At 27.8% G+C, this 12,402-nt stretch overlaps 1 protein-coding gene across 1 annotated transcript; it reads right to left on the reverse strand.

Annotated features, from left to right (window-relative positions):
- Positions 1-31: 31 nt before the first annotated feature.
- LOC111309233 (eukaryotic initiation factor 4A-3-like) lies at positions 32-3,310 on the reverse strand. Its single transcript, XM_022908226.2, has 7 exons — positions 2,902-3,310; positions 2,281-2,602; positions 1,831-1,938; positions 1,622-1,741; positions 1,293-1,460; positions 808-894; positions 32-495 (listed from the first exon to the last, which is right to left on the reverse strand). Exons 1-7 carry the CDS (start codon positions 3,201-3,203, stop codon positions 382-384), a joined length of 1,221 nt encoding a protein of 406 aa, XP_022763961.1. The 5' UTR covers positions 3,204-3,310; the 3' UTR covers positions 32-381.
- Positions 3,311-12,402: the final 9,092 nt, after the last annotated feature.

Below are 12,402 nucleotides of genomic sequence, written 5' to 3' on the forward strand. Positions count from 1 at the left end.
GAGGAACAGGACAATGTTAAGAAAACCAACATGAACAGAATCCAAAACCATAAATAAAGTGTTAAAGAGGAGAGATGAGATAGACAGTGACTTCAAAACCTTTCATATCTTCACTAACTCCTAAAACAACACTTAAATTTGAGCAAATCCAACAACACATTCGACAGGAAAAAAGCACCAAAATCACAATGCTTTTGGATAAGTTAATGCCGAATCTGATGTGTTTCTTGTCACCAAAGCCTCCAGTTTGCATCAATCCACCTCCAGGTATTGCACAAACCAATCACACAGATAAGATAATGCAACTACACAGAGAAGTCAATTACATCACAGTATGAATGCGCAACCAAATCATTCGAACCAAGCACTTAGAATCCATTGTTATATCAGATCCGCAACATTCATTGGCATTTCGTCTATCTGGGTACTATAATACTGCTCTATATCTCTAAGAATTTTGATGTCATCACTTTTCACAAAATTAATAGCAACACCCTGCACAGCAACCATACAATCAAAAAAATATTCACCATACATACAAGAACAGCCAGAAAGTGGCTGCCATTTATGCAAATAAAAGAATCCAAAGATGAATCAAGAATATACAAAATAGTTTCTTGCAAACATGGAACATCATTTTGGTCTTAAAATGAATTAAATCTTTACTTCAACATGCAGTAACCCAAATGAAGGTGGAATGCAATCTGAAAAATCTTTGGAAATTATATGCAATAAATAAAAGAAAGGAAAACCAAATTAGAAACACAAGTTTCATCACAAAATCAAGTTACATAGTCAAAGAAATACCTTTCTTCCAAATCGACCTGACCGACCAATCCTATGGATGTAAAGCTCTCGATTGTTTGGCAGGTCGTAATTGATTACCAGGGACACCTGAAACAAGAAAGTAAATTTAGTAAAATATAAAATAGAAAACGAAAAGCCTTCTAGAGTGATAGAAAATTAAAGCTATTTTTGTCCCACTTTTTCCCCTTGGATTAAGCATGTCAAAATTTAAAAACATAACCAAATGATATGCACTTGGTTCTTATGTAACCTTAATCTCAAGAGGCATTTTGTGCATATGCCATACAGTTTGCAGACCCATGCCTCTAGGTTGCACTACCACTACTATACATAACTGGTCTCCAAGATAATAAAGACCCAACTATTATATGTGAATCGAACTATATTTTCTTGAGACAAAAATTAAACACCTACTCAACTAGATAACAAGTAACCAGCAAAAATACACCCAGAAAGGGAACATGAAAAGCCCCCCAAAGACTTACCTGCTGAACATCAAGCCCTCTAGCCCAAACATCTGTTGTGATAAGAACACGGGTTGCACCATCCCGAAACTCAGCCATAATCGCATCTCTTTCCCTCTGAGGCATATCCCCGTGCATTGATGACACCGTAAAGTTATTGCTACGCATCTTCTCAGTTAGCCAATCAACCTATTCCAAAAGCAGAAATCACAAAGACAAGCCTCAAGATCACCGCATGAAATCCAAAAGTTTGTATAAAAGAATTAGTGAATTACTTAGGAAAATTGTTGAACAGGTTTCTGTTCCTATTTTGGAAAGCAAATGCATGCCTATGAGACTTCAGAAGAGACCTTTCGTTTTGTATTGCAGAAAATAACAGCTTGGGTGATTGTCAACGTATCATAAAGATCACATAGTGTATCGAACTTCCACTCCTCTCTTTCAACTGCTACGAAAAACTGCTTAATTCCCTGTAATCATGAAAAACAGAACAAAACTTTACATCAAATCCAAAATTAGAGGTTGTGGAAATCTCATTAGTGTAATAGCATTTGATTACCTCCAGAGTCAACTCATCACGCTTCACAAGGATCCTTATAGGATCAGTCATAAATTTGCTCGTCATCTCCAAAATTTCATGAGGAAGGGTAGCAGATATCAAACAAACCTACAAAAATTCATTAATTTAAAATCAATTTCAACAACATAAGCAAACTCAGATAAGGAGAAAGAAAGAGAAAACAAAGCCTTGTGGCTATACTACAGAAGCAAGAATGTTGCAGGATAACAGCAGCAAGACCCAAAAAAAAAAAAAAAAAAAATTCAACAACTCAAATTCAATTCATGAATTTTTAAAATCGAGCAAGAACACAGTTAACAACACAAACTTGTAGTACCTAAGAAGTTTACAATTGTTATAGGACTTTTTTGGAAGGACTGGATGAGCGCTAATAACAAAGAATAAGACCAACTTGAAGAACAAGGCAAGAAAAGAAAGTGAGAAAGGAACCTGAAGCTCGGGTGGAAGATGTCTGTAAACATCATAAATTTGATCTTTGAAACCTCTGCTCAACATCTCATCAGATTCATCAAGAATCAATAGTTTAATAGCCCTTGTACGTAGGGTTCTCCTCTTGATCATATCACAGACTCTCCCAGGAGTTCCCGACACTACATGGACTCCGTTTTCTAGCTTTCTTATATCTTCACCCACACTTTTGCCTCCAATACACGCGTGTGCTTGTATGTTCATGAAATCACCAATTGTCCTTATCACTTTCTCCGTTTGCGATGCCAGTTCCCTCGTAGGTGACAAGATCAATGCCTGAACCCTGAATTACCACCACTTAACGTTATAAACAATTACAGATGCAAAGACAATTCATGCTTCAAAATAGAGAAAGTAAATTGCCAATTAATCCTCAAAAATTGGGGAATCCATAACGAGATTTGAAGCCTCAAGGACCTAACATAATTTTACAATTTTCAATAGTATTATTTTTACATTTTTTATAGAATGTATTGCAAATTTAGGGTTTTAGTTCTCAGGTATCTACGAAATCGACATCACAACAAATTCAAATCCACACAAAACGACTAATTTTATAAAAGAATTAAAATTAGAACTTACTCTCTGCTAGCGGTGTCTACCACTTGGCAAACGGTGAGGGCAATCATGGAAGTTTTACCGGTACCAGACTGGGCTTGCGCAATCACGTCACGGCCGTTGATTATCGGCATCACGGCTCTCTGCTGGATGGCTGACGGCTTTTCAAAGCCGTAATTGTAGATTCCACGGAGGAGATCGTCTTTTAGCCCCATCTGGTCGAAACTCATTATCGGCTCGATTCCTTCCGTCGTCTCGAACACTAGCTTCTCATCCTCGGCTCCCATCCGCCGAGTCGCTCGGCTAGTTGTCGCGGCCGCTGACATCCTTCTGCTTTGCCTAAGTGCTCGTTCGAAGGTGAAACAGAAAATAACAAAAAATCGGACAAAAAAGGGGATAAAAGGTCTAACTTCCAAAATATTATTAGAAACGCGAGCTGATTGATGCTATTGCTAGGGTTTTATCTGTATAGGTGGGGGTTTTCTCAGAATACAACTTTATTTAAACAAGCCACGTATTACTTGTCGTGGCTAGTTTTAATTGGTAGTAGTTAAAGATCTTTGCAGGCGGTGACTGATTTTTCAGTTTGGATTGCGTTTGGAAAAGAGCCGGGGTCTTTAAAGTTCTTTATCATTATATTTATAGCTAATTAAAAAAATATTCGCGCGTATATCGCTAACTCAAAATTTTTATTTTATTTTATTTTTTGTTTATTGTATTTTTTATAAAATATATTTAATTAAAAATTAAAAATTAAAAATTAAATAAAAATGATAAGTGAATACTTTTGATTTTATTTCTTAAAATTTATCAAATCAAAAAATTAAAAAAAATGAAAAGAGAAAAAAATAAAAAATGAGAAAAAAAATAAAAAAAAGCTCATAAAGAATGTTATATTAACATGTTATATTGAATTTTAATTAAGGTAAAAAAATTAATTTTATTAATATAAAACATATATAATGTATAAAATTAAACAAATAATAAAATGTAAATTATATGTATATATATATATATAGTTCGAGATTAAGACAAAGTACTTTAAATACACTTTTCATCCTATCCTTTTTTTTTAATACTCGTCTTATCCTAACTTAATCTTAATTTAAAAAAATCGATCTTATTGAATCAAGATGAATCAAAACTTATCGGATATAAATTATTTTGACATCTTTATCAATTAGCATATTTCATTTCAAATTTTATATAATTAAAAAATTTTAAAAAACAAAAAAGAGAAAAATCAAATTACACTTGTCAAACTACTAGACAAAAAATTTTAAAAATTTTCAAAATAAAAAGAACCACTATCAATCTTTTTGGTTAAGTGTGATTGGTCACTTAAAAAGTTTATTTTTTTAATAAAACAATAAAATGAGTTTAAAATTTATTAAAAAAATAATTTTAGTCTACGAAAATAAAGTTAAATTTAAAAGTCGATTACACGTGAGAAATGATTAGCATCCTACATCATCCATTTTAAAAAATGATATCAATTGATCATATGAGATCTTTACTATTAATAAAAATGATTTTAATTCTAATATTTTAAAATGATTCTTTCAATTTTTTTTTGAAAATATTTTTAGGACATTTTATTTAGGAATAAGATGAAAATCTTTAATAGTGAAGCATTTTCTAATTTGTCAATAACTAGGTAGAATTTTATAAAATATTTATTTACTTAAGATTTTCATTCTAATCCTTAAAAAATTTCACATAATATTTATTTATAAATAATAACTATTGAAAAGCCTTATAATGTCTAGGCAGGATCCAAAAATGATTTTTACTTAAGAATATTAGTTTATTTTTTTGTTTAAAACAATTCTCCAAAGAAAATCACAATTTATTAATTAATTTTTTTGATCGTAATGAGATGTAGGCAGATATCATATGCATAAGTGTATGACATGAATGTAAATTAAAATGCAAACAATTAGTAAAATTCATCTAATATGTATTTAAATTTTATTTATTTATAGTAATCCAATGACAATCCTTAATTTCAAAATATTTTCTAATTTTTCAATATCTAGGCGATATTATAAAAAAATTTTCTCCAATTAAAATTCTCATAATATTTCTTAAAATCAGGCATAATACTTCTTCATAAAAGGTAATTATTATGAAACCCCATCAATATCTAGGCAATGTCTCAATAATTATTTTTACGTAAGACTATTAACCATTATTTATAAAAAAGAAAAACTAAATTTCAAAATTATCATTTGTCAAATCACATTTTTATATCACGGTATAATGCAACATGAGATAAATAAATACTACAAAAACAAACAATCAAAATAAATGATGCTAATACATGCAGTCAATCAAATTGACCTATCTTACATGCATTTAATCTTATTTTTTTTAATATTATTTTTTAAAAGAAAATCAAGGATAAAAGAAATTCTATTTATTTATTAATTTTGTGAAGGAAAATTTTCTTTAATTCCTCAATATTTAGATGAAATTTAAGAAAATTAATCCTTCAAAATATGATTGAATTCTTTCAATATCTAGGTAAGGTTTTCAAAATCATTTTTCATTTTTTTGTAAAATTATGTAATTAGTCACTAAACTATTGCATTTTTTTTAAAATGGTCACAAAGTATTAAAATTTTCAATATAGTCACTAACATTTGAATAAGTATTTTTAGGAGTCATTGTACTGTTAAAACCAAAACGTTTATTTGATGTAGCTTAACTTATAAGAAACGATTTGCTTACATGGCAAATAAAAGATCAAGTGGCATGGGCAAGTTAAAAAATAATGCACATAAGATTTAGGGATTTTGCTTTAGAGTAAAAAAATTTAGGTTTGAGGTTTTAGAAAATGGATTTTCTCTAGCAATAAAAATTAAGGTTTGGCTATATTGTAGTTTATAAAGGAAATTGAGGATTTTGTGATTTAAGATAGCAATCGAAGGTCACGTTATCACGATTTAGAGAAGATTATGTGATTTTGTTATTTTGTTTTAGGGTTTACAGTTTTAGTTGATGTGTTAAGATTTATTTTATGTTTAGGCAAGCAATAGACAAAAGAAGGCATCAAGTGGTAAGGACCATATAATTTCTTATGGTACGAATATAAATTATTTATTTAAGTTTTTTTTTTCTGGTCATACATAAAGCCACTAGTTTTGTTTTTGCCATACATGAATGAACTGGTTTTGTTTTGAGTATTAAATATGGTTATTATGGATACTTTTTTCTGCCAAGTCATTTGTAATGTACATTGTTTCGTGCTAAGTGTGTTATATGGTTATTGTCTGCTCGTCGTATATTGGGGAAGCAAGTGAAGCCATGTGTGGGTCTGAATGCTTTTTGAGGCATGTAAAGGTTATTATTATATTATATATATAATTTTATGATATATTTTATTGAAGATTAAAGTGTTTAAGTTATTAGGGTTTATGTCTAAATCAAAATAACCCTCTGATTAAAATTTTAAAATTTGATAAATTTTCAAAGCCTAACTCATACTATTTTTCAACTGTTAGTCATTATGGTGTCATTTTTTGTATACTCTTAATATGATTTATACTATAAAAAAAGTTTATTACTTTGATTTATGTCATGTAGATGTTATGTCAATGATTGAAATGAATGATATAATCGAGGTGTTAGGTTATACAAGCAATATGAGATATTATTAGAAAATGTTAATAGGGCATTTAGTGTTATTCTATTAAGTCTCTTAGAAAAGATATTGATGTTGTCAATATGGTTGTAAGCATGCCTAAAAAACATTACATTTATTTGTATTTAAAAAATGAGTCTATCATTGATAAACATGATGTAGATGCTAGTTCTATTAAAAAAGTACAATGAATGTTGCTCAGACATTTGAAATGAAGTAGAAACAGAAGTAAGATGTAGTATGGAAGAAGATGAAAATGACAGTGATAATTTTGATTCTAATTTTAATGAAAATGAGTATAATATGAAAAATGATGATGATCATGATTTTGATATTAATGTCGATTTGAGAATTGAGAGAGATATAGGTTTCGGTGATGAAGATATAGTTGAAGCAGATGATAGCTTAGCTGTTGAAGTAGGTGCAAATAAAAAATAATATAAAAAATTAAATTCTTTGCACAGTGTACATGAATATGATTAAGAGGGTGTTAGTAGATGGCCAGAATTCGATAGTAAAATAGATATGAAAAATCTTAAGTTAGAAAAAGTATGTTATTTGTTGATAGAGAGGTGTTGAAAGAAGCCAGAAGATAGTATGAAAAGAAGAATAGATATAATATCAAGTTTGAAAAGAATGACAAGAAGAGGGTTAAAGTGGTTTATAATAAAATTTGCCTATGAAAATTGTAAGAGGTAAAATTCAATGTAAAATACCAACTAGACCATACATGGCAGATCAAGACTTATATTTCTGAACATACATGTATTAAGAACATAAAAAATAAAAATACGACTTCTAAATGGATGGGTTAGCATTATGTTAACAAGTTTACTACTAATCCAAGCTACTTTTTAAGTTTTTTTCAACAAGATGTGATGACATACTTTGTCATTAATGTGTCATTAACAAAATATTTTAGGGCTAAGCAAAAAGCACTTGAAATTGTGTATGGAAACACAAAGAACAATATGCTAAGATTTATGGGTATTTCGAGGGGCTCAAGCAAAGCAATAAAAGAACCATTACAATTTGTTTCTTAGATTGCAAGTTATTTAAAAGGATGCATATTTGTTTACAAGCATGCAAAGTTGGGTTCAAAGCTAGTTGTAAGCGTATTATCAATATTGATGGTTGCTTTCTAAATGGGTATTATGGTGGACATTTATTGATAACTATTAGGATTGATGCAAATAATTGCATCTATCCACTGGCTTATGCAGCTGTTGAAAGTGAAAACTATGACTTTTGGTATTGGTTCTTGCTTTTGCTAAAAAATAACTTTGAAGTTGTAAATTCTTATCACTAAATTTTTATGTTAGATAAACAAAAGGTTTGAACTTTATCCCTTTAATTTTTTATTAGTTCTTTTTAATATAAAATTAAGGTTATGATATGTAACTATAATTTATGTTTTTGTTGTTTTGGAAGGGACTTATGGATGCGTTTATTGATATTATGCTTAATGCTAAGCATAGAAATTGTGTTAGGCATTTATATACAAATTTTAAGTCAAACACTACAAACAAAAGAAAAGTATTGAAGGACTGTTTGTAGAAAGCTACTAGAGCTACTTACTTGAAGGAGTTTGAAGATGCAATGAAGGAAATGAAAGCCTTGTCAATTGATGCATACAAATGGCTTGAGGGAAAAGATCCAGCTCAATGATCTAAGTCTCACATCTTAACAATGGTTAAGTGTGACATGTTTTTAAATAATTTAAGTGAGTCTTTTAATAAGTTTATTTTAAATGCAAGGGATAAGCCTATTCTGACAATGATAAAGATTGCTAGAATAAAATCAATACAAAAGATTATCTTGAAGAATGCATTTGCTAAAAAGCATTCGAGACCACTTTGTCCCAAAATAAAAAAAAAGTTGGATTAAATTATGTTATAGTCAAGCAGGTGGTGGTCAAAATGTGCTAGTATTCCAAGAGACCAAGTAGCATGTGGGTCATCAAACCAGCACATGATGGACTTTCAATTGCTTACCTATTCATGCAAAAAATAGGATCTCACTAGGATTCCACGCATACATGTTGTTTCAGCCATGTTATTATCTAAAGAAAAGCCTGAAAATTATGTTGATCCATGCTACAGCAAAACCACACAAGTCAATATGTATCTTAATTTCATTTGTTTTATCGGAGGTACAAATCAATGGACAAGTGATGAAACCCTATAACCAATGTTGCCACTTATTTTAAGAAGGCTACCTGAAAGACTACATAAGAATAGGAGGAAGAAAACTGATGAAACAGGTGGAAATCAATTCAAAATCAACAAAAGATGAGGGAAACTCAATTGTAGCAAATGTGAAAAATCAGGCATAATGCAATGACATGCAAAAAAGAAATTGGTAGTAATAGCAAGTTGAATCCAAATACGGAATTTGCCAAATCAACAAAAAAAAATGTGCCAAAGTTATCTATAAGTGTTTTAGTTTATTGATTATATTCATTAATGATAATAATAGAAAAAAATATGGTAACTTAATTTTATTATTTTTATTTTACAAGTGAAGAGAGCTATTGGGACTACTAACCAAAAGGTTAAGGATCTTTTCACTAAAAAGATAATATATAATACAAATGTTTATGATCATTTAATTTAAACACTTACACTTTTAATGTATTTTTTAAGGTGTTTAGTCATCTCCAACTACATTTGAAAGATCTAGAGAGTGATTTCAGGCACCTTAAACTATAACTAAAAGATTTGGAAAACCACCTCTACTATCTTAAAAATCAACAGGAAGAACTAGAGAGCCATCTCAACCACCATAAACCACAGCAATTGAAAGATTTGAAAGGTATATTCAATCACTTCAAACCACTATTAGATGGATGCCTGATGTAAGTAATTATTTTGTTTACCTTAAAGCCACCCTACAAAAACTATTAAGCATAAATATTGAATCATATACTGCATTGATGTGTAGGTTTCTAGTTAAAATTTTCAATCACAATAGAATTCTGTCTTTGGACCAAGTGAAGTTTTTGAATTTGTTGAAACTCTTACAAGTATTAAAGCCACCTAAAAAGGAATGCAAGTGCAGTAAAAGTACTTGATTAAGCATGTTGCTAAGAGAAAGCTATTTCCAACCAATGTTCAACACAACAAGAGAGGTACTAAAGGACCAGCAAAGCTAAAACCATGAAATAAAAAACCAATTACAACTTGTAGATGACTTTTTATCTTGTGTACATGTTGGGTTAAGGTATTTTATGGGCATAACTTGTTTAGGATATTGATCTAACAGAAATGTCTTAATCTTTTTGGTATGTTGGATTAACTACAAGTTTCTTTTTTATAAAGGTATAGATACAAATGTTCTTTTTATAAATAAAGAGTTTTTGTTTTATTGGTAAGGGTATACATGTAAGGAGAATACAAATGTATTGATGGTTTTACTTTTCATAATTTTTTTTTCATTTTTTAAAGTTTTTCTTTTCTCTTTTTCTTTCTTATATTTAACAAATATTTTTATTTTTATATTTTTTGTTATGGGTAAGGTTAATTTTATATTAATAACTAAAATTATTTTGTGTACTTTTTTTTTAATTAGATAATTTTGTAAAAAATATATTAATGAAGGTGTCAATGTGACATTTAGATTTGATAGTTTTTCAAGCTCTTTTAAAATTTTCTAATATAAGAAAAAGGATGTTTTCAATCAACAATATCAAATTAGCTCAATGAAAATATCACAATATAAACCAAAAGAAATATTAAATTGAAAAAAGAAGTAAGTAAATTAAAATAAAAATATAAATCTATAATAAAAAATTTTGCATGAAAATCTCATCATTGTTAATATGGCATGGCAACTCAACTTGCTATACTTTTTTTTTGCTTTTTCATTTTTTTTACTTTTTAAATTTTTTTAATTAGATAATTAAAAAAATAACTTATGTGTACACATGTCACTATATTTCACTTTTTTATTTTGTTTTTGTGTTTTTTTAATCATATAATTAACAAAAAAGAGAATTGATAAATTTACTTTTTTAAATTTTAATAGAGGTATGTATAACAAAACAACTTCATCTAACAAGTTTCAATTCGTCTTGATTTGACATATGCATTTTTTCTTTGGTATCGAATTGAGGCTTTTTCAAGAAAAATTAATGTCGAATCAAAAGCGAGTGTAGTATTCTATTTTGCTTTGACATATATATATATATATTAAATTATACTTTATATTATTTCATTAATTTTATGTTTCTATTATTTCTTTTATTTTATACATATATGTGTTATATTAATAAATTTATTATTTAATATCTTCATTTAAAAAACTATATTTATGCCTAATTAAAATGTAATACATTCATCTATTATATAAATTTGATTTATTTTAATTATTTTAAATACTCATTTGTAACCTTAATGTGCCATCTTATTTTTTCTTATGTTTTATAAAATTTTTAGTTTTTTTAGATAAATTTTATGAAAAAAATATAAGTGTCCATGTGACATCTCAATTTATTTTTTTCTTTTGATTTTTTTAATTAGATAAATTTTACAATAAAAAATAATTTATAACAATAGTAAAACAATTTGTATCTGATAGGTCCCTACTCAATTGGGATGTCCACATAATATCTCAATGAGTTTTTTTTTTTCTTTTTTGACTTTTACTCTTTTTTTATTTTTGATTTTTGTCTTTTTAATAAAAGTAATTTTGTATAAAAACGATAAATGTCACCCTCAATTTGAGTTTTTTTTTTCCTTTCATTTTTTTGGTATTTTTTAATAAGATAATTTTTGTAACACGAGGTATCAGTTAATAAAGATATCAAAATAATTCATATCCCTCAGATTTTCATCCATGCCACTCCAATAAAGGGGTAATTTTTAAAAATTGAGATTTAATTGAGACCGATTGAGTTTTTAAAAAAAGTCAAGATCGAGTTGAAAGTGTGCTTATAATGCTTTGTCTCAATCCATTTCAAGGTGTATACAAAAGTATATTTTTTATTATTTATTTAGTTTTATACATATATATGTTTTATATTAATAAAGTAATTCTTTTTAGATGTTAATGTGGCACCTTCTATTTGGTTTTTTTTTTCTCTTTTTTAGTTTTGTTTTTTCAAAATTTTTTGGTTTACCCATTTCCTATTTTTTACATTTTTTTTTATTTTTCATATTTTTTAGATTAATTTTATAAGAAAAGTGAATCAATTAAGATATACACGTTTCATCCCCATTTGTTTTTCTTTTCTTTTCTTTTTTTTTAATTTGATAAATTTAACAAAAAATGATAAATATATATGACAATACAAAATTTTTTATCCATAGCTAGATCAAATAATTTAAAACACAATATAGTGACATGACATGAAAACGATATGAAAATAATATAAGTTAAAATTTTAACAAAACACATATATGGGTTTAACATAAACAAAAAAAGTATTTGTGTTTTTTATCATTACCAAAAATATGATTTTTATTGACAAAATTTTCCATCGGTAAAAGTCAATATTCCATTAGTTATACTTTTACCGCAAAAAAAATTGCATCGATAGTAAACAAGTAAAAAATGCTATTCCATCAGTGAAAGTCAAATTTTGTCTATAAATTACCAATGAAATCTGTCACTAAAAAGTCAATTTTACCAACTGAAAAATCTTTTAGTAATTATCAATGAAAATCTGTCGCTAAAAAGTTAATTTTACCAACTGAAAAATTCGTTGGTAAAAAAAGTCAATAAAATCCATCGATAATTTCGTTGGCAATACTTATATTTCAATTATATTTAATATATTTTATTTATAATTTTTGTCATTTTATTTTATTTTTTAATTTATTTTTAAAATAATTACGTGAATACTAAATATACATAAATAAAAAAATAAATAAACAAAA

The sequence above is a fragment of the Durio zibethinus genome, chromosome 2 (assembly GCF_047325235.1).
Source record: "Durio zibethinus cultivar Kanyao isolate XHJ-2024 chromosome 2, ASM4732523v1, whole genome shotgun sequence".
Lineage (NCBI taxonomy): Eukaryota > Viridiplantae > Streptophyta > Magnoliopsida > Malvales > Malvaceae > Durio > Durio zibethinus.